The sequence below is a fragment of the Olea europaea genome, chromosome 8, assembly GCF_002742605.1.
Source record: "Olea europaea var. sylvestris chromosome 8, O_europaea_v1, whole genome shotgun sequence".
In the NCBI taxonomy this organism is placed as follows: Eukaryota; Viridiplantae; Streptophyta; class Magnoliopsida; order Lamiales; family Oleaceae; genus Olea; species Olea europaea.
In genome coordinates, this window is record NC_036244.1 from 7327625 (window position 1) to 7350860 (window position 23236).

At 33.7% G+C, this 23236-nt stretch overlaps 5 protein-coding genes across 10 annotated transcripts; 3 read left to right on the forward strand and 2 right to left on the reverse strand.

Annotated features, from left to right (window-relative positions):
- Positions 1-1247: 1247 nt before the first annotated feature.
- LOC111398690 lies at positions 1248-5282 on the forward strand. The gene is made up of 3 exons (XM_023025723.1): positions 1248-1768; positions 4540-4689; positions 4887-5282. Exons 1-3 carry the CDS (start codon positions 1568-1570, stop codon positions 4962-4964), a joined length of 429 nt encoding a protein of 142 aa, XP_022881491.1. The 5' UTR covers positions 1248-1567; the 3' UTR covers positions 4965-5282.
- A 1519-nt stretch (positions 5283-6801) lies between these two features.
- LOC111398691 lies at positions 6802-10781 on the forward strand. Its single transcript, XM_023025724.1, has 7 exons — positions 6802-7297; positions 7878-7953; positions 8073-8194; positions 8570-8650; positions 9866-9952; positions 10172-10225; positions 10352-10781. Exons 1-7 carry the CDS (start codon positions 6950-6952, stop codon positions 10601-10603), a joined length of 1020 nt encoding a protein of 339 aa, XP_022881492.1. The 5' UTR covers positions 6802-6949; the 3' UTR covers positions 10604-10781.
- A 1374-nt stretch (positions 10782-12155) lies between these two features.
- LOC111398233 (MADS-box protein AGL24-like) lies at positions 12156-13228 on the reverse strand. Its single transcript, XM_023025161.1, has one exon. The coding sequence runs from the start codon at positions 13226-13228 to the stop codon at positions 12338-12340; it is 891 nt and encodes a 296-aa protein (XP_022880929.1). The 3' UTR covers positions 12156-12337.
- On the forward strand, positions 13003-16684 carry LOC111398693. 6 transcript variants are annotated; one of them, XM_023025729.1, is made up of 6 exons: positions 13003-13133; positions 13208-13515; positions 14012-14358; positions 14637-14717; positions 16007-16093; positions 16304-16684. In XM_023025729.1, the coding sequence occupies exons 3-6, from the start codon at positions 14305-14307 to the stop codon at positions 16406-16408; spliced, it is 327 nt and encodes a 108-aa protein (XP_022881497.1). In that variant the 5' UTR covers positions 13003-13133; positions 13208-13515; positions 14012-14304; the 3' UTR covers positions 16409-16684. The 6 variants fall into 6 exon arrangements, with proteins under 6 accessions (XP_022881497.1, XP_022881496.1, XP_022881495.1 ...); XM_023025728.1 differs by having other exon boundaries at positions 13208-13509; XM_023025727.1 differs by having other exon boundaries at positions 13208-13326.
- Positions 16685-22043: 5359 nt separating this feature from the next.
- Positions 22044-23066, reverse strand: LOC111398692 (MADS-box protein AGL24-like). Its single transcript, XM_023025725.1, has one exon. It carries the CDS (start codon positions 23055-23057, stop codon positions 22203-22205), a length of 855 nt encoding a protein of 284 aa, XP_022881493.1. The 5' UTR covers positions 23058-23066; the 3' UTR covers positions 22044-22202.
- Between the last annotated feature and the right edge of the window lie 170 nt (positions 23067-23236).

Here is a 23236-nt window from a genome sequence, read left to right on the forward strand (position 1 = left end):
AGTTTTGTAGTAAAAATAAGCTTGTAAAACGCACTTATTAACTCCTTTTGCAAATTCAAAAGTAGTTTTAAAGATTATCTTCAAAATCAAGTTGTTAGAATCAACCTTTTGTACCTAATGTTTCTTCACATTAATGTTTTCTATATTTTTAATGAATTTGTTTTCATGTCTCTAATGATAGAATACATTTTCTTTTCCCAGCTTGAAAGAATGGAGAATTAGAGAGCAGATGCAAAGCCATCTCAAATATAAGGCTACCTAGGCGACTGTCTATGACCCATGTTATGATAACGTCCAAAATCATGAAAATAATATAAACACATCGAACAATAAAATTGAAAATAAATCTTGTAAAAGAGAAAAAATAGGAAAATAAAGTGAGCAACGTAATTTGCAAAAATTGAGCCAACAATCATGAAAATCATATAAAAATAAATAAAAAAGTTGAATGGTATACGTACAAAATTTAGATGATAATGAATGGGCAACATTGTGTAAATATAAGTGAACAGCCGATCAATTTTCATTTTTTTTTACGAACAAATAGTAACCAAAGGTAAATATTATTCAGTTTTAAGTGAGCAGACAATAATCCAATGTAAAAATTAGTGATTATTCATTTAGTTAAATTTAAATTTTAACATTGTTAATTTACACTAATAGAAAGGTTGAACCCCAACCTTGAGTGACAAAGTTGGAACGAAATTAAAGTAGTCCTGAATCAAGCTCCCTCTCAGAGGAAGTATAACCGATTATTCGAGTTTGGGAATCGGGATCTAGATTCAGGAACTAAAGCAACCTCTATTATTCTCCTTTTCACGAAGTGCTTTCTAGGTGGTTAATGTTATGTAAAAGTGAATTGAGTAGCCAATAATTTTTATTTTTGCATGAGCAAGTAATAAGAAAAGATAAATGTTGATAATTAGCCCTTAGGGCACAGCTCAACTGGTGGATCAATCAACATTTGTCTTGCTTTCAGCAGTAGGGTGGAGGTTCGAATTTTGGTGGGAACCTGCGGCCAGATTTATTTGGTATGGAGCAATCACATTGGAGGAGGATCTCTTGTTCGCAGAAGTGTACAGACGATGGGAGGAACCTGTGATCCAGTTGAGGCATAACCCGCGATTTACCCCCTCCAAGATTCTAGGGGCAAGGATCTTGGTCGGTCTAGGATTTAGTTTAGTATAAATTGTGATACCTGGATATTAAAAAAAAAATGTTGATAATTAACTCAAACGATTATCCAAAGGGTTTTCGCCAGAAGTTGACAAAAAGTAGAAATGAACACGAAGTGGGTCCGATCAGATCGCAAGCCACAGCCGGGTCAGAGCTGTTTATCTTCTTCTTCGTAAACTCGACGAAATTTCAGTAAAATAGTTTGCGCCACAAGAGATTAGGGTTTTAAAAACTAAAATTCCCAAAATTAAGCTAATTTAAACCTCACAAAAATCTTCTTCTCTGGTTACTCTGCTATCATATTAAAAAACACGAGCTCCAGCCTCCTTTTCTTTTTAATCTCAAAAATCATTCCTGAAAATTGTGGAAGAAAAGGAACAAATTTACGAAGATGTCAAGCAGTTGTTCTTTTTGTTGTAGACCCATAAATTTATGCCCGATTAAAACTGTGATGTCACCAGGAAAAGTGGAATTTATAACGCCAAGAACGGTTAGGTTTCATTTTGGAAGAATTAGGGCTTCAAAGGTGGAGTCTTATGGGAGCTCTCCTGATTTTGTTGAACGCATGGAACGTGCCTGGTTGATTTCTCAGGTATAAATTTGTTATTAAATTTTTTTGGCTTTTATTGTGATTTATTGTGTATCTTGAAAAATGCCAAAAAAAAAAAAAAAAAAAAAAAAAAAAAAAATTGGGGTTTTTTTAAAAAAAAAAAAAAGAAGAATAATTGGTGTTTTATGCTATGTTTGCTTATATAAAGAAACTAGTAGTAGAGCGGAATACTGGAAAATGAAAATTAAGGTGTTGAACTAGCAGTTAATTTCAATTCTTAAAGAGACAGAGTAGAAAGAACTGAAGAGAGCTCAGCTAACAGAGAAAGCCAAGGGGGGAGATTCACAATGTTTCTTGCTGGGAGAGAAAAATGCACACTTTTAATTTCTTAGTGGTCAAACTGATTGATTTGCAGTTCAAAGGTTTCATGTATAGCATTGTTGCTTCCCTTATTATTACTATAACCAGAGAGAGAGCGCTAACCACTATTTGGTGCTCACATTGGAACTTAATTTTTTGCCAAGCAACATACCATGCATCTCCTAGTCACCAGCCTTTCGCCACATCTTGTCTTACTGATTACCCATTTCACTTTGGAGCCTATAATGTTTACAAGTTTGAACGCCTGGACAGATAAATGTTTTGTGGTTGTTGTTGATCACATAGTCAAGGACTCGAGTTGATCATCTTCATTGAGGTTCCAATCCCCACGGTATTGCACCTTTGGCATAGGTCCTACCTATCCAACTCTTTTCATCAAAATCAAGGTTGATTACTTATCTCCAATCACATGAGAGCACTTCGACATGATCCTCATGGTAGTAACCCCCTGTGAGGTCCATAGGCTCGTGGCTCTCCTTAGTGCTCATAGTTTGTGCCTTGCCTTGGCCCTACCATGGTGATACAATAATCCCTGGCTTGCTTAAACTGCAATCCTAAATAATCAATTAATCATCTAAATACAATGTTGGATGTTCTTGCACAATGGAATCTTACACTTGCCCTATATGTGACATTGCCCCACGACACATCCAGTGAAGCCCTACAGCAATGCTACGCTTTGCAATGCATAGGAGAAATGTAGAGTTGTTGCCAAGGTAACTCACTTGGGCTGGAGGAGTTGGCCATGATTTGCTTAGCCCATAGGGCATAGAGACTGCCAATTTGTAATCTCAAAGATGCCCGCCATGTGACTATGACCAGCATGTTCCTGACTTGTATGGAGACTAACTACTCTTTTGAGAAGCCAAGTATTCCCTAGCCGTTAAAGTTGTTGCTTGCTTAGTGCTCGAAGGGTTCCCTGCAGCAAGGGGAGTTCAGCCACAGCGTATCAAACATGCCCCGCTGATAGTGGATTTAGCAAGAAAAAATTCAAATGAATGGAGGAGATTACTTTTATCTAGGATCACATTGTTAGTATGTTCTTGTGTCCCAATTTCAAATGTAATTCTAAGAATGCTCTAGATCTTCAAATCAAACATATGAACGCTCAACTTTACCACATTCTCTAAACACAAGATACTGGTCTCAGAATATTTTTAAAATTACATCAATACCTCTGTATAGCATGTCCTCAAACAAGATTGTTGAAACCTGCTTAAATGGAATCCAAGCAACCCGAAATTTTGGGGAGGCTTTCTTATATCTCAAAAAACTTCCAACTAGAATTTCTCAATATGGTTGACTAGGCATGATATTTACCTTTTGTTATGTTAAATATGATTTTATTAAGTTGAAGGTTCCTGGAGATTCTTCTTTCTTATCACAGTTGATCAAATAATGAGTTGGTGATGGATTAGCGCTACTGTGGTTCAGATTTAGTTTATATATGTAGTTTTCTAACCTGTAAATAGCATATGAATAATTAAAATGGGACATGGTGCTATTGTGCTAGGAACGGACTGTTATAAACGATAAACTATAGAATTATTATTATTATTTTTCTCTAAAATATGGCAGCAGAATATATTTGTAGAATTTGATCAAATGGGTCTCTTGTAGAAGTCTTTGTTGGATTATGTGATATCGAGATTAAATACTATTTATACCTTTGATGCTCTTCATTTCCCAGGTTGTTTATAATCTCAGCAGTCAATGAATTAAAAAAAATTCTACTGTCCAAGTGTGACCTCATGGTCGCTATGTATGAGTAAGAGAGAGAGAGTGTGTATGTGTCTGTGCGCACGCGCACGCGCGAATAGATTAATAATTTAGCATGTGGTCGCTTTGGCCTACTCCTGAGAAGGTCATCCATCTTAATTTCAGGATGGGTGTTCATTATACAAGGCTTACTTGTCATTGATTTTGTTACAGTGTGATTGTTGAGGTGCAATAAAATTCAGAAGTTGGGTGGCAGGAATGCCTTCTTGTATGTACAAATATTGTTTTGTGTCTTGCGAGTTGCTGTCAACATTTTTATATGTATGCTCTTCTAGGCACATTGTGGGAGGGTAAGTCAGCATGCGAACGACTTCAAATTACAAGAATCTCTCACTGATGTTTCTTTGATTGACACGTCTTGAGTCTAGTTTGGTATCAGGCTCTCTTTTGAGTTAGCGGGTAGGCCTATTGAAAAATTAACCCATGTCAAGAGATGGTGTTTGGTTGTGCTTAAAAGTAATATTTTGATTTTTGCTAAACATGATTTTCAGTGTTACTTTTTTCACTAACATAACTTACTTTTTGGGACAACGAGATTTATTATATTAGGGGGCTACATTCTCTGTGTTCTATGAAGCCTACTTCAAGATATTGTATGGTGGATTTCCATTTTTCCCCCCCATTTAGCATTACCCATTTCCTTAATCATGCAGCAACCAAGGCCTGTTGCTTGTTCCTCTTGTGATTCAAATGGGAATGTCGAATGCAAATGGTGCAGTGGAACTGGTTTCTTTATTATCGGCGATAACATGCTGTGTCAAGTCCCTTCAAGAAACACAGCTTGTGTTATCTGTGCAGGAAAGGTAAATTAGCTATTAAGAGCATGTTTGGTGTGCAATATTTGATAGAATAATATGATGAACGAGGTTGTAGCTTTTTCTTCTTAATATTATTTTGTCCAGTGCTGTATTGTCCAGTAGTTCTGCACATTACTATACAACCAATTCTCAAGTTGATTATATATGCACAGCTAATGAGAGCCTTCATTTGATGCTTTTAGGGTTCTGTATGCTGTTCTGACTGCAAAGGAACTGGCTTCCGTGCGAAATGGCTTGGGGAACCTCCAGTTGCCAAATAATAGCATGACATTTGTGGCAATTGTGCAAAGGTTGCTGCTGCATTGAACAGCTGAATTTCTGTGGTTACAGCTTGAAATCAACTATGTGGTGGAATTTGCCAGCTTAACATCTTTAACATATAATTTATACGGGTCTATAACAGTGATTTTCCACCTCCTTTTTGTGTTTATAAATGTGATACAGTTCCATTATTTCATTATGTCAACAAAATATCAATTGATTTGTAGAATGAACACTGAAGTGCTCAATAGACCATATAGATTGATGTTTCCATTTTGTGCCTTTATTGAACACTGAGCAAGTTCACATTGTGATTACCCTATAGGTTTTACAATCTTGAGAGTTTCTATTTACCAGTAGAGTAGCTTATTCAGCCAAGGCAAGAAAAGTACTAACACAATTTTAGAGAACCGTCTCACGGGCATTTCAAGTTTATATGATCATCATTGTTACAGAAAATTAGTCAACATTTAGTCGCCTTGGACAATTACCAAGAATACCTGGTTGATATTATCGGAGGGTGAGTCCATTTCGTCCTCTGTATAATTGACAATTTTTCAAATAGTTCAATAAAAACATCATATACAACCATTTTTTTTTTTTTTTTTAATAACAAGGATTATGAAGACTAACATCATACCCATTCTCGATCTGACATGAGTTGTCCAGTCGTCAATCGGGTACATTGAAAGTTAAAAGGTTTATGTAGAGGACCAAAGTTCACGAATAACATCACTGACAATGACAAAAGTCGAAAATTTAGCGAGCACCAAAGCAGAATGCTTTATGTCATTGTGCTCCATACAAGCAAATCTTGCCATTTAAATTTTGGTTGTTTCCTGGCAAATAATACTAATTCTTTAAGACAATTTGGAAAACGCAACCATCTACCTTGATAATAATTATATCACAAGACTCGGTATTACATTTATCAATGAAGAGGAGAAAAAAGTCAAATGACAAAGTTCGCAGGGTGGGGGGGGGGGTTGGATAAATTTTATTTTAGCTCTTGTTTGTCCCCCATTATTTTAATTTATAATGGGGGAATAATATTTTTTTGAAGATTGCGTAGTTGAAAAATTTTCGATTTTATTTTAATAGTGAGGCATAGTAAGGAATACAATTTAACTTCTTTGTTTTTTATTGTTGTTTGATAAATTTTATTACATAATATTGAAATGACATGTTATCTGATTGAAGTTCCCTCACTGGTGATAAGAATGCCCATTGTTGCTTGCAACCTCTGCACCATTGATCTATTTCCCACTATGATTGTTCTAGCTTTATCAATTAAATATTTCTCTTTTCGTTTTCCTTCTTGTTATTTTTATTTTTATATACAAAAGTAAATTCGATTTTGAATGTCTCTTTATTACCTAAAATACCCTCTAAGCAAAATCCTCAAGATAAGGATTAGAAAAGTAATTTTCAAGGAAAACCTCATATCAATGTTTTGAAAATCGACCCGGGAAAGAAGAAGGGTCAGGGGTCAAAGGGTCGAACCGGGGTCGAATTGGATAGTAAAAAAGTAAATATAAATAAATATTTTTAAAAACTAAATAAGAATATATAATAATATTATATTGCTAATTAATGTTAGAAGAAACTTTAAACTTTTTATTAATTAAAGAAACATAAAAAATGATTAGTTAACCTAATGGAATAATTAACTATAAAATATAAATACATATACTATTTTAAATTTTAATACACAGTAGCTTCTACAGCCAAAGTTTATCCCACATAGGAATTTTGGAAGAAAAGCTGCCAGAAATTATGCCTATAAATAAGTGGGCTAACAACTTCATTTTTGTACTCACAGGTCTTATGCTTTCCTGTGCCTAACAATTCGTAGGTTGGAATGTACCCAACAACGGATGTGATTAAAAATGCTTACATGGTTTGCCCGATTCAATAAAAATGGATAAAAAGTTGGATTATTGATTTGTAAAAATCGGTGAAACTGGGACCAATTTACTGGTTCATGGTTGAACCGGCCGGTTTTATAAATTTGTTTTGGGCTTCTTTATCTCCGGTTAATAGATTAAGACTGGACCGGATTTGGGGTCGGCTCCAGGTTGAACTGGCCGGTCCGATTTTTAAAACATTGCCTCATATAGAAAATTTTAAAAGAATCTTCAATACAAGAAAATCAAGGTCAAGGGTACTTTGGTCAAGTCCAAGTCGAAGTCGAGCCCAAACCTTTATATGTCAAGGCTTTTTCCTCCACCTTCACCTCCAAAAATCTGTGCGTATTTTCTTGAAGCTTCAGTGGAATTTATCCGTAACAATGGAGATTACACAGAGTTCCAAAAACCCTGTGGAACCACCGGTACGCGTAATTTCTTTCTTTCTCCTTTTTTCCTTTAATTCGTATATTTACATGAATTTTCAGCGTATGAAATTGTTTCAGTATTGCTAAGATTGGATGATTTTATACATGTTGATTTCAATTAGAAACATATGGTCATTTGATAGTATTGAAAGGCCCAGACTCATTCACTTATTGCAGCGCATTATAGGCATTGATATTACTATTTCATAGTATATAGGAAATCATTTACCCCTTTTTGTCCAAATTGGTTGGCCAAAATGCCCGATTTATTTATTTGCTTGGTCATATTGGCGTTTTCAATATTTTTAGTTTTTTTTCCTCCTTTCTATTATTATTATTTTTTCAATAAAAGAGGGTTTTTGGAAACTTCCTTTTCAAAAATGATATCAAGAGCTGATTCCTTCATCAGCAGACTGTTGGTTTGTGGGAAACTTTATTCTTATATCAAACTGTAAGATCATGCTGATAAAAGTTTCATTCAACTAGAAGTCATATAAAATAGATCCCAGTTATTGTAAGGAAATTGCTCTATGTATTGTAAATCTCACATTTCTTAATTATTTTATCTGTTTTGTAGACAGTTGAAGTTGGGATGTCCCGTAGAGGTGCAGTTGCTACCCGACCTGGAATATTGCAACTAAGAGCATCTGGCGGTAATCATTAATGTTGTTCTCACGAGTTTTGTGTGTGAAATTTCTTAAGCAGGATCTTTTGGGCTAAGACAATGGGTTGCTGCAGAAGTTTTAGTTTATGTAATTTCTTTATGTCTCAGATGCTTCAGCCGTTCATCAGGACTTCAGTAAGAATTCTTCTGGTAAAAGACAAAGGTACAAGAAAAGAAGTAGAACAAAATCCGATGGGTCAGAAAGTCTTTCCGATATTGATGATTCTGAGGTATATGCTTTGTTTTTTCACATGCATTATTTGTTTAAATTCTGGCAATGGTTCTTGCAAGTGTTTTTTGTGGAGGTAAGTTCACTTTCATGCTTTGCATGAGAATACCTTTACTTTTGTTTGAATAATCAAAACTTCTATGCACCCTAGAAATTTCTAATGCTTCTTCTTTTGTCCTGTACCTTGCTGAATTCTGTTAATGAAATCTTTTTGGTCGTTGGTAATATCTAACATTTTCACAGCTGATAAGTCAGTAAGAATTACATCTTGTGAAAAGGAAAAGGATGCATAGTTCAGAATATGAAAGGGAACCAGCCATTTATAACTAGAGCCCTGAGCTGGAGATTCATTTGAGCAAATTTTTATTCTTTTCAGATTGTTGGATATCTTAACAACAAAAAGGAGATGCATTTGAAAAGGATGTTATGGGAAGCAATGAATAAAGACCATGTAAAGGTAAGGCCTTGTTTACTAATACTCCTCAAGATCTGCCTTGCATTTTGAGTAATTTGGCAGAATTTCTAGCCTATAATTTGTTTTATTGAGGGTTATTGGCCTATCTTACCAGCCTTGCTTCACCTCAATGTTGTCTTACATTTCATCTTGTTTTAGCTCAATTAAAGTGTGGTTTGTGTTCTTTTACCTTTTTCCTTTGTATGGGCATATTTTTCGTATTTCCAGCCTTTTTTTGTCTGTTTGTTATTTTATTTTCTTTCTATTCTATAAGCAAGTTAGAGTGGAGAGTTATGTTATTCAGATGCTCACTCTCTCTGAATGTATTTTTGTGACTTGTTTAGATACAATCTATAGATTCTAGGCTTCTAGCTTTCACATAGGTGCTGACCAGTAGAATTATTGAACTATACGTATTTGTGCTGCTGTCATGATGTTTGATCTTTTATGTCCTTGAATTATTGGGGGAGAATAACGTTAAGTCACAATATGAGACTAATATTTCTTTTAAACCATAGAAATTAAAGCATCCCTTTTCTTGGTTGTGAGTTTGGCATATATCCTACTTATTTATTAATAACATTTAAAGAAAAAAATATGACCAGATTTATTTGATTGGAGAATTTGTTTTTGAAATATCTAGTTTCATCTCCAAAACTTAGGTATCTCGAAGAATTTAGTTTTACCTTCAAGCTAATTTTTTATAAGAATTAATTCTTCGCTAATTCCAACTTATGAAGTTATGTTCAATGGGGCAGTAATTGGAGCACCTTTATCTTAACTAAATTATTTGAAGAGAAAGTGAAACCAGATTTCTTCATAAATGAACTATCTGGCAGCACTGTGAATAAAATTCTCTCATAAACTATTGTGCATAACTCCTTATTATTTTCTTCCCTCGACCTCACCTTCACCATGTTCACATTTTCTGCCGATGCCATGCAACTTAAGTATAGTGATTTCAGGTCTCATACATACTTGTTATCCAATATTACAAGAAAACCTGTTTTCAGCATTTTAGTAGTCTTCTAAACATTTATTAGCTGATGTAAGGCCCTTATATTTTATCGATATTGATGTGAACACTGAACAGCTTATGATATTGCGACTTGTCTTTAGGTTTCAACATTCTTTTACCTACGTTTCCCTCACCGTAAGATTTGAACTTTTCAATTGGGGTTAAATTTGACTGCTGTGTAAATTGGTGATAAATTTCAGGTTAAGAAACAAAAAACAGCAACTGAAACAAAGGAAACTACCTCTGCAAGGAAAGCTGTTAAAACCATCGAGAAATTGGAACAAAAGGTAAAAAATTAGGTTTCAATGAGAGTTTTTGTTTGTTCGCTATCTGTTTGCTACAATATGATGTAAAACTCAAGATATTGTTGAAGGTAACAGGGAAATTATGGTCTTTTGTCTCTCGTCATTTGTTAAGTTCTTGTTGTATGACGATTTCAATCCCTACAAGCTGGAGTATGTTTGCATTGTAATTTACATGTGATAACATGAATCCTATTTTTGCAGAAGAGAAGTTCGAGAATCAATTATGATGCTTTGAGACTCCTAAATGATGATATGGTACGTATTTTATGCTCTTGTTTTGGCTTCATTTTTATTGGGTCGGAAAGTGTAAAACTAACATGTAACTAGATTAAGGGTTCTTTGCATTTCTTGTTTCCCATACTTCATTATTTATCATTTCAGGAACAAGGTTCTGGTACGGCACACAACATCGATTTGAAACTCGACTCTTGGAGAAATGACTATTCACAGAATGAAAGCATTACCACATACAAAATACAAAAATCTGAAGAGGGCAATTATGATGAAGATGAAGATGAAGATCAACAGCAGATCATTTGTGGTGAAGATGATTTTATATACAGTCATCATAATGATGCGATGCCTTACGGGTATGAAGATAAATATAACGAAAATTTTGATTTCGAGGATTAGTTTGGAGATAGTTGGGAATCATGGTTTTTGGACAATGTCAAGTAGTTAACTAATTTTTGGGGTAGTGCTTACTATATTTCTATTGAAAAATACCCCTCAACTCTACTTGAATTAAAATTGTGTTCTGTAGTGTTTCTCCATAAAATTGATCCAATATTCAGTCAGTATTCTTATTATATCCAGAAACAGCAACTTATGATTTGAAATTAACATATTCAATTTAGAATTTTATAGTCACAGTCATGGTCGACATACAAAAAATGGTATATTATCATTTTTTATGTTCTCTATTCTAGTGTTCACGGTAGAACATTGTCTCTGTGTGAAGGTATCATCATCAAAAGGAAAAGATATAAAAATTATATTTCATGCAGTGGATTGCCTGCATCAAATGGAATGTTTTCTATAAAACTGAGTGTGTTTAATGGGGCCGAGTTGGATAAGTTCATAAATTTTCAGCTCGATTCTAATCACGATTGCTCTAATGGTATTGTCGTGTTCATTCTTTTTTGCCCGTGCATGGTGGGAAGTTCTACCCAAGTTCCCAACAAGGCCAACTCAAAACTGATTTATTCGTGTTCCTTTTGCTAGTTCAATAAAATTGATCAATTGCCCAACTCGATCCCAATCAAGACTGCTCGACTAGTGGTCAAATTTAATGGCTAGTTGTGCTCCAAATTTCTACGTGGACCTTAAAATCATATGCCGTCAAGTACAACAGGGTTCTCTTCAAACTTGCCAATATCAGCATAAAAACTTATTATTAAGAGTCTGCTGAACCAACTCTCTCAATGAAATATATTTCCAATGTCTATGTGTGTGTGTGTGTGTGTGTGTGTGTGTGTGTGTGTGTGTGTGTGTGTGTGTATATATAGAGAGAGAGAGAGAGAGAGAGAGAGAGAGAGAGAGCAAATTGCAAAGACGGTACTGTATTAGACATAACTGAACAGTAGAATAAGACAAAAAAATATAACTTATTTTTATTGTTCAATACTGTATAATCATATCGAAGGCCATTTGAGATAATCTTCAACCGACATGCTATTGCCTGCATACTCGATAAGGGTCATGAGCATGCTATAAATTCCATCAACGACAATGCGCTCTCGTCTGAAATTGGATAACTTATTACCCAGTATCAAAGCAATGGCTATAAATGACGAAGTTTTCGAACTTAAAACTATAAGGTACTAAAGATCCGGAAAATACATCTTGTATCCTTACAAGTCCGTGCACACTTTCTGAATCAAAATCAGTATACCAATGACCTTTCTCGTTCCTATAAGAGGCCACATTAGTTTTAATAAAGTTCACTACAATTGGGTAAATTCTGTCTGCTTATATGTAAGTTCATTGAGTGATAATTATTATAAATTAATACCTCTCGCTAATCCATGAATTTATGTAATCATCGAGAAAGCGTAAATCATACAAAAAAAGAATATCCTTTCTGCGAATCAATCATTAGGTAAACTGTACGGTACAAGAGCAACAACAAATTACGCAAACTTGCCAATTGAAAACCAGGGAAACAACAAAGAATCTATGCTAAATCAATGAAACAATTACACGAAGAATAGGGTCGATCGTCGTCAAAAAAGACAATCGAATGGTCAAGTTGTCAACCTGTGTTGACATCAGACATCATCAAAAAATTTAAAATCTAATCCTGCCTACTTATATGCGTAAGATGTCGCTCAAAATTCATACGACGTCAAAATTTTCGTTAAAACCCTACAGGTGTGGAAACGGAATCATCGAACAAGAAGCTGAAGCAATTTGTTTATTCATCTCCCCTGCTTGAAGCAAAGCTTTCAATTCCTCTTCAAACGCTTCAAGTTCCTGCAAATCCACAATTTCCATGTTTTCGTTCTCCCACCCAAATTCCCTCGTTGCCTCATCATTTTCACTTCTTTCTTCAACCAAAAGATTGTGGGAAGTCGGGTCTGACTCAGTAGAGAAGGAATCATCAAGAAATTGGTACCGGTTCATCTCCCCTGCTTGAAGCAAAACGTTCAATTTCTCTTCAAATGCTTCAAGTTCCTGCAAATCCATAGTTTCCAAGTTTTCTTTTTGCCACCAAAATTCCCTCGTTGCCTCATCATTTTCAATTCTTTCTTCAACCAGAAGATCGTGGGCAGTCAGGTTTAACTCAGTAGAAAAGGAATCATCAAGAAATTGGTACCGTTTCATCTCGCCTGCTTGAACCAAAACTTTCAATTTCTCTTCAAATGCTTCAAGTTCCTGCAACTCCATGGTTTCCAAGTTTTCTTTCTGCCACCAAAATCCCCTCGTTGCCTCATTAATTTCACTTCTTTCTTCAACCAAAAGATTGTGGGCAGTCGGGTTTGACTCGGCAGAAAATGAATCATCAAGAAATTGGTACCGGTTTAGAATGGATTCCACCGAGGGTTCGCCAAAAGTGAAAAATTTGTTCCCCGGAGATTGGATGAGGATTGCAATATTTGCGCCGCACAATAGGCTCGTTTCCGCCGCCTTTTTGAAAAGACCGGTTCGCCTCTTTGAGAAGGTAACCTGAAGACTGTTTTTATTGTCAATTTTCCGAATTTCAATCTTCCGCCTACCCTTTGTTTTCTTCTCCAGATTGTTGTTAGACTTCGTCATGGCTGAAAAAGGGAGGGAAAATTTTGATCGATGCGGATTGAGTTCAGTAGAGAGTGTTTTCGGCGGGAGAGAGAGGTGCAAAGATAGGTTTTTTAACGGTAACAAATTTTTATTTAAGAATGAGTCGGTGCTAATTTTTGAATTGCTAACGGTAATATTCTGAGGTCAAGGGTTCCACTTAAAACTCGCTTATACTCTGCGCATATTTACTTTGAAACTTCAGCGATATTTCTTTATCGATGGAGATTACTCAAACTTCCAAAAACCCTTTGAAGCCACCTGTACGCGTAATTTCTTTCCTTCTCTCCTTTTACTCCCTTTCAATTCGTATATTTTCATGAATTTTCAGCCAATGAAATTGTTAAATATTGCTAAGATTGGATGAATATATACACGTTGATTATTCTACGCAGTGATATTACTATTTCAGTGTATAGGCAGTCATTTACCCTTTTTGTCCAAATTGATTAGTAAAAATTCCCGAATTATTTATTTGCTTGAAGATCAGTCTCATTGGTGTTTTCAATTTTTCTCCTTTTTATTTTTTATTTTTTTCAATAAAAGAGGGTTTTTGGAGACTTTTTTTTGTTTTTTTCAAATATGATATCAAGAGTTGATTCCTTCACCAGCAGAGTGTTGGTTTATGCGAACTTTATTCTTTTATGAAAGTGTAAGATCATGCTGATAAAGTCCTTTTAAGGTTTCATTCAACTAGAAGCCATATAAAATAGATCATAGTTATTGTAAATCTCACCTTTCTTATTTATATTATCTGTTTTGTAGACGGTGGAAGTTGAGACTTCCCGCGGAGTGGAGTTGCTACGCGACCTGTAATGTTGCAACTGAGAGCACTGGTTGTAATCTTTAATGTTGTTCTCATGAGTTGTGTGTATGAAATTTCTTATGCAGAATCTTTTGGGCTAAGATAATGGATAGCTGCAGAAATTTTAGTTAATAAGAAAAGAACTAAATCTGGTAAAAAACAAAGGTACAAGAAAAGAAGTAGAACTAAATCTGATGGCTCAGAAAGTCTTTCCGATATTAATGATTCTGAGGCATATGCTTTCTTGTTTCACATGCATTATCGTTTAAACTCTAGCAACGGTTGTCACAAGTGTTTTTTTATGATGGTAAGTTATTTCGTGCTTTCCATGAGAATACCTTTACTTTTGTTTGAATAATCAGAACTTCTATGCACCCTGGAAGTTTCTAATGCTTCTTTTTTAGTCCTGTACTTTGCTGAAATCTGTTAATGAAGTTTTTTCGTTCATTGATAATATCTAACATTTTCACCAGCTGATAAGTCATTTAGAATTTCATATCGTGAAAAAGAAAAAGATGCATATTTCAGAATATGATAGGGAATCTGAGTTGGGGAAGCATTTAAGCAATTTTTTATGCTCTTCAGATTGTTCGATATCTTAACAACAAAAAGGAGATGCATTTGAAAAGGATGTTATGCGAAGCCATGATTAAAGAACATGAAAAGGTAAAGCCTTGTTTACTAATACTCTTCAAGATTTGCTTGCATTTGGAGTAATTTGGCAGAATTTCTAGTATACAATTGGTTTGATTGATGTTATTGGACTATCTTACCAGCCTTGCTTCACCTCAATGTTTTCTTACATTTCATCTAATTTTAGCTCAATTAAGGTGTGTTTTGTGTTTTTTTGCTTTGTTCCTCTGTATGGGCATATTTTTCCTATTTCCTTCCCTTTTTGCCTGTTATTATTTTATTTTCTTTCTATTCTACAAGTAGGTTAGGATGAAGAGTTATGTTAATTCGGATGCTCCCTCTCTCTTAATGTATTTTTGTGACTTGTTAAGATACAATCTATAGATTCTAGGCTTCTAGCTTTCACATAGGTGCTAGCCGATAGAATTATTGAACTATACGTATTTGTCCTGCCGTCATGACGCTTGATCTTTTATGTCCTTGAATTATTATGGGAAAATGTAATATGTGATAAAATATAATATGAGTTCTGATTGTGCAAAATAGTCTCTATAAAATGATATTATGATATTCTCTTTAAGTCACAATATGGGATCAATATTTCTTTTAAACCATAGAAATTAAAGCATTCCATTTCTTGGTTGTGAGTTTGGCATATATCCTTCGTATTTATTTAAAACATTTAAAGAAAAAATTTGACCAGATTGATTTGATTGGAGAATTTGTTTTTGGAATGTTTAGTTTCACGTCCATAGCTTAGGTATCTTGAAGAATTTTGTTTTGTCTCCAAAACAAATTTTTTAAGAGAATTAATCCTTAGCTAATTCCAACGAAATTATGTTCAATGAGGCAGTAACCGCAGCACCATTGTCTTAACTAAATTAATTGAATAGAGTGAAACCAGATTTCTTCAGACAGGAGCTATCTATCTGGCAGCACTATGTGAGTAAAATTCTCCCAGAAACTAATGTGCATGACTCCATATTATTTTCTTCCCTCCATCTCGCATTATCCGTGTTTATGTTTTTGGTCAATGCCATGCAACTTAAGTATAGCGACGGCAGGTCTCTTAATTATTTGTTATACAAAATGTAATGAGAAACTCTGTTTTAAGCATTTTAGTAGTCTTCTAAACATTTCTTAGCTGATGTTGAAATATCGACAGGGCCCTTACATTTTATCGATATTGATGTGAACATTGACAGCTTATGCTATTGCGCTGGTTTCAACATTCCTTTTCATACTTTTTCCTCCCTGTAAGATTTGAACTTTTCAATTTGGGATTAAATTTGACTGCTGTCTAAATTGGTGATAAATTTCAGGTCAAGAAACAAAATGCAGCAACTAAAACAAAGAAAACTACCTCTGCTGGGAAAGCTGTTAAAACCATCGAGAAATTGGAACAGCGGGTAATAAATTAGGCTTCAATGAGAGTTCTTTTTTCTCTCTGTTTGCCACAGTACGATGTAAAACTCAAGACATGGCTAAGAGTAATAGGGAAATTATGGTCTTTTGTCATTTGTTAAATTCTTGTTGTATGACGATTTCAATCCCTACGAGCGAGCTGGAGTATGTATTGTATTCTACATGTGATGTCGACATAAATCATTTTTTTGCAGAAGAGAAGTTCGAGAATCAATTATGATGCTTTGAGACTCCTAAATGATGATATTGTAAGTTCGAGAATCAATGCTGATACAAATACTCGATTCTTGGAGAAATGACCCTTCACAGAATGAAAACATTACTACACCTAAAAATGCAAAGATTTGAAGAGGGCAATTATGATGAAGAATCTTCATAATGAAGATCACTTGTAGCGACGGTGTTATATTCGGTCATCATAATGCGATGTCTTACGTGTATGATGAATATGACGAAAATTTTGATTTCGAGGATTAGTTTGGAGATAGCTGGAAATCGTTGTTTTTGAACAAAGTCAAGTAGTTAAATAATTTTCGAGATAGTATTTAATACAATTGGTAAATTCCGTTTGCTTATTTGATTATTTCAGTTGTAATTTTTTTTTCTTCACTTTCAGGTGGGATTTACTTTTTTTTTAATGGTCAAAAAATCAATTCTCATAATCCCTATCGAATTTTAAATAAAAAGATATAGTCGCTCACTACGGTGGTCTTCATGCGTAGCATTTTACGTGACGATTTGTAATTTGATGTATTGATGTGATAGTTTTTTTTGCTTCATATATCAACTCACTAATCGTCATATGTATGCTACGTATAACGACTACGATATTGAGTGACTGCAAATAATATTATTCAAAGAAATAATTTAAAATTTTGCTTTATTGAAGCATATTGGTCCACAATTTTAAAGATTTGCCATACTGACAGATTTTATCAACTCTGTGAAGGTTATTAAAAATTTAGTTGTTTTAAATCGCCTATTAAATATAACAGAAAAAAAATTCCTTCTTCCAATTAATAATACTCAAAAGTAAAAAATAATGATATTTTTCATGTAGAAGAACCATTATCTGTAATCATGGAAATTTGTATTTTATATATTTATTTATTTATTTTGTTATTTTCCTCCATAAAACATAGCTTTGTGTGGTCAACAAATAGCTCAATTTATTCATACGTACAAGAAACCTTGTATGGTGTAGATAAAATTTAGAATGTTAGTAAATTTTGGTAGGTGGGTTATTGTAAAATTAATAAAAGTTGTGGATCCTATAAAATTTGTAGTTAAAATTAATTATTGAATTTTATTTAGTCTTCTATGATCTATCAATTTTTTAAACCTCGCCAAAAGAGGCAACAAGATTATTTAGGATAACGAATAAAGATTTTTTTTTTAATATAAAGAAACGAAATTTTTGTTTAAATTTCTAGCGAAAGCCACTAATTAATACATAAGAGTGTACCTCATTAGGGTTGATTATGTGGGTTTAACCAACAAGAGGACACATGAAAAGTGAAAATAATTGTATTTCAAATAAGTCAACACAAATCTTTTTAAATAAAAACATATAATTTAAAATTTTGCTTTATTCACGCATATTTATATTGCTCACAATTTTAAACATTTACATTATTAACAGATTTTATCTGGTCTGTGAAGGTTATTAAAAAATTAATTGTTTTAAATCATCTATTAAATATAACAGAAACAATTTCCATCTTCCAATTAATACAGGTTAATAACCCAAATAGTCATTGAACTTTGAAAAAAGGTTTCACAGGGTCACTAAACGTTAAAAATCATCTCCGTCATCACTAAATATTGTAAAAGATTTCCATGGGGTTACTAAACTATACAAAAAGGTTCCATGGGGTCACTAAATTAGTGATTCTCTGAGAAACTTTTTGTAAAATTTAGTGATGAATGTGATGATTTTTAAAGTTCAGTGACCTTTGAAAACCTTTTGTAAAATTCAGTAACCCCGTAAAAATATTTTGCAAAGTTCAATGATGATTTAGGTGATTTTTAAAATTAAGTGACAAAGTAAATTTTTTACAAAACTCAATGACCATTTGGATTAATAACTCCAATCAATGCACAAATAAAAGTTGAGGTGTTTTAGATTTTTCATTAAACGTAGGAAAAAACGATTCACGTAATTCACCACAAATACATCGAGAATAAGACATAGCACCTGTTTGGCCCCCATTCTTTTTAAATTTTAATGGTTGAAATAAAGTTTTTTGAAAAATGTAAAGTTGAAAAAGAATGACAAGTTTTTGATTTGCGTGTTCCATCTCCACAATACAATTTTTTTCTCGACATATAATCTCTTCTTAATAAATGAGAAGACATCAATACATATTTTGACATGTTAGAATATTATATCTTAACATCTTTCCATTTTTAAGATATGATGTTTCTAAGTGTAAAATATGCATTAGAATAAAAATAAATTAGGACAACAAATTTCAACTCGATACAATAAAAAATAATTAAAAAATTGCATAAATATTTAGGGGCACTTTTCTTGGAGTACATGCAATGGCTTCTTTCCTCGACTTTGAGAAAATCTTTTTAAGGTCAAGGAGAGGAGATAGTGTTGCTAATGGGTTGGTCAGGCCTCAACTTTATTAAATCTCAAAAATCAAACACCATTATCCCATAATGGAACCATTAAAAGATAATTAATTAGTAAGCGATAAGCCCTGTTTGAGGAATATTAAAATTTAGATTTTAATTTAAGTTAGCCCCTGTCTCGCTGTGCTTTTTCACCAAATTTTCAGCCAAAATAGAGCTGTTGGTCCAAGCTGCGGGTCTCACCTCACGCACAGGCAGTCAAGAATTTTGGGCTGCAACGGTAGGAAAATTGCTGCCAACAGTCACTTTTTTGTATTTAATTTCTCCCCGACAGGCTATCAAAATCAATAATTATTTTTAATCATATATTTAATGAGATTTTCGACTTTTCAACGAAACATTTCACGAGCTTTTATTTAAATCTGTCTAAAAATTTAATTTTAATTTTCACTAAATAAGGACTAATGATTAGACCAAATGCTTGAATTATAACCATAAATTATTGACTCCCCCCACAAGGAAAAAGGGGTAGCAATGCCCATAAACTAATTATCAAAACGAGTTCATTAAGCTATTTGATAGGGTTTCAAGCATGAATTTATTAGTCATATGTAAATATTATTTGACAACATAGATCATTTTTTTCATCGAAAGTGGAAAGGTTATATTAAATTAAATTAAATTCTAGTCAGTGGATCACACTTAAGTCACCATTAAGCATTGGATGGTAATAACCCTTAAAATAAAGGGTTTCAGATTTAAAATAAAAATACAGTCTTCTTGAGTGGCATAATGGAGAAATATGACCCCATCGACGGAATCAGCAATGAAGTGATCTTGATCATACATGGGTAGCTAGGTATATGTACATAAACGTCATGTTTACGTAATATTAGGTTTCTTCAAGATATAGATTCTTTGAAACTCTTTTTTCTAAACTTATTTTTAGTCATACATTTTTCGAATAAAATAATTTTGCACGTGTAGTTATAATTTCTCTACGCTTTTTAATCTTTTATTTAAAAAAAAAATCATAAAATTTATTTCAAAAAAATTAAATCTAAGAAACCTTAGATATACAATTCATAAAAATCTTATTTTTGTTAGTTATTAATATGGCAAGGTTATCGTGTTCTTAGAATTACCTAATGTGCCCAATAACCAATGACCCAATATTCTTGATGTTGAAAATGGAAACTAAATTTTATACCATTGTAATTTGTGAGGAATAAAATCATAGAAAGAAAATAGACACATTAGAATGTGTAAAATTTATAGAAATTTGTTTCAATGTGAAACTACATCTTCTTTCGGCATCTAATAATTCACTATGCGAAAAGAAGTTTAAAAGAGAAAATTCGAACACATTATCTTCTCTGACCTCTCTTTCTTTCATAATCATTTAAAAACACTAACGAGAATTCCCTATTTATTTATCTTAAAAATAGGGTAAAATCAAAATTACAATATAAAATTCCTAAACTTAACACTTGATATGAGATCAAGGCTCCCTATTTACGATTCACGCAAGGACTCATTGATAATAATCAAGTTCCACAATTTAACACTTGATGTGATAGAGCCTATTCAAAACGAGAGTAGTTGAATGTCTTAGCCCTTATTTGGATATAGTTTGTAAATTATTTGTAATTGATTAAATCATTTTTCCTCCACATATTTCATAAAATTTACAAGTACCATCCATCTATTTACCATTCATTTATATTTATTTATAATTTAAATAGTATATGAAGAACTTCCAAATATATTTTTAGTTGACTATGAAAGCTTATCGATTACACACAGAAAACCCCTTTTCAAACTCTTTTTTTTTCCCTTTTTTTTTTGGATACACTCCTAACCCTATTACCTAATAGCTAATAGTCGCCCCCCGGGGCACAGCTCAATTGGGGAATCAATCAACATTGGCTTGCTTCCAGCGATAGGGTGGAGAGTTCGATTCCTAGTGGGAACCTGCGGTCAAAAATTTGGTATAAAGCAATCACTGTGGAGGAGGGTCTCTTGTGCGCAGAAGTGTACAGTCAATAAAGGGAACATGTGATCCAGTTGAGGCATATCTCGCGATTTACCCCCTCTAAGGTTCTAGAGGCATGGGTGTTGGAGGTCCAAAATTTAGTTTGGTGTAAGTTGGGATACCTGGATAAAAAAAAAAAAAAAAATAATAATAATAGCTAATAGTTCAAAGTCACCAATGATATTTTAATATAATCGAGGAGCCACACCAACTTTGGTTGACCATTTGTAACTTTCATCTCATTTATCTCCTTGTCTTGGAGATTTGTTTTGAGAAGCTTCTAACAAAATGCAAAGGGACAAAATTAAAAATAACCATAACAACAAAAGCATTAAAAATTTCGCCACCCCATTAGTGTTACATAAAATTTGTTCACGAGGTCATAGTACAGTGGAAAAATCATGAAAATCATAAATTTTGGAGGTAAAAACTAATAATAATAATAATAATAATAAATTGTTAGAATCATTTTAAACCCATGTTTGGTGTAGCTAAAAATCAAAATTTGAATATATTTTTGATAAAATTTGATGAAATATGTATTTAAAAAGTTATAAATCCTATTAAATATGTGGTTAAAATTAATTGTTGATTTTAACTTCATTTTTTGTCTATTTTGTAAGTTACATCAAATAGGGTTAGTCTTGTTTACCTTATCGTACTAGATAGTAAAAACCTATTAAATTCATCAAGAATTGAAACAGAAAAAAAAGTGATATATTTCAAAAGACTGAAATTTAAAAAAAAAAAAAAAAAAAAAAAATTCCGTTCATTCTAACTAACAAAGCGTAAGTCCTTAACTCTAGCAATAGCATCTCCAAACAAGTACAGGTCAGCTAGCGATTCAAGTGGAAAAGAAAGGTAAAAATTATCGATAACATTCGGATTGAAAGTTTTTATTCAATTATTATCAGTCGAAGGTAAAAACTGTAAAGTACTAAAGATTCGGGAAATACACCTTGTATCTTTACAAGTCCGTGCACACTTTCTAAATCAAGATCAGTATACCAATGGCCTTTCTAGTTTCTATAAGAGGCCGCATTAATTTTAATAAAGTTCACTACAATTGGGTAAATTCTGTCTGCTTATATGTAAGTTCATTGAGTGATAATTATTATAAATTAATACCTCTTGCTAATCCATGAATTTACGTAATCATCGAGAAAGCGTAACGCATACAAAAAAGTATCCTTTCTGCTAATCACACATTAGACAAATTGTCTGGTACAAGAGCAAGAACAAATTACGCAAACTTTCCAATTGAAAACCAGGATACAACAAAGAATTTAGGCTAAATCAATGAAAAAATTACACGAAGAATAGGGTCGATCGTCGTCAAAAAAGACAATCGAATGGTCAAGTTGTCAATCGTGTTGACATCAGACATCATCAAAAATTTTAAAATCTAATCCTGTCTACTTATGTACGTAAGATGTCGCTCAAAATTCATACGACGTCAAAATTTTCGTTAAACCCTACTGCTGTGGAAGCGGAATCATCGAACAAGAAGCTGAAGCAATTTGTTTATTCATCTCCCCTGCTTGAAGCAAAGTTTTCAATTCCTCTTCAAACGCTTCAAGTTCCTGCAAATCCACAATTTCCATGTTTTCGTTCTCCCACCCAAATTCCCTCGTTGCCTCATCATTTTCACTTCTTTCTTCAACCAAAAGATTGTGGGAAGTCAGGTCTGACTCAGTAGAAAAGGAATCATCAAGAAATTGGCACCGGTTCATCTCCCCTGCTTGAAGCAAAGGGTTCAATTTCTCTTCAAATGCTTCAAGTTCCTGCAAATCCATAGTTTCCAAGTTTTCTTTTTGCCACCAAAATTCCCTCGTTGCCTCATCATTTTCAATTCTCTCTTCAACCAGAGGATCGTGGGCAGTCAGGTTTGACTCAGTAGAAAAGGAATCATCAAGAAATTGGCACCGGTTCATCTCCCCTGCTTGAAGCAAAGGGTTCAATTTCTCTTCAAATGCTTCAAGTTCCTGCAACTCCATAGTTTCCAATTTTTCTTTCTGCCACCAAAATCCCCTCGTTGCCCCATTATTTTCACTTCTTTCTTCAACCAAAAGATTGTGGGCAGTCGGGTTTGACTCGGTAGAAAATGAATCATCAAGAAATTGGTACCGGTTTAGAATGGATTCCACCGAGGGTTCGCCAAAAGTGAAAAATTTGTTCCCCGGAGATTGGATGAGGATTACAATATTTGCGCCGCACAATAGGCTCGTTTCCGCCGCCTTTTTGAAAAGACCGGTTCGCCTCTTTGAGAAGGTAACCTGAAGACTGTTTTTATTGTCAATTTTCCGAATTTCAATCTTCCGCCGACCCATTGTTTTCTTCTCCAGATTGTTGTTAGACTTCGTCATGGCTGAAAAGGGGAGGGAAAATTTTGATCGATGTTGAAAGAGTTCTGCAGAGTGTTTTCGGAGGGAGAGAGAGGTTCAAAGAATTGGTTTTTTAACGGTAACAATTTTTTATGTAAGAATGAGTCGGTGCTAATTTTTGAATT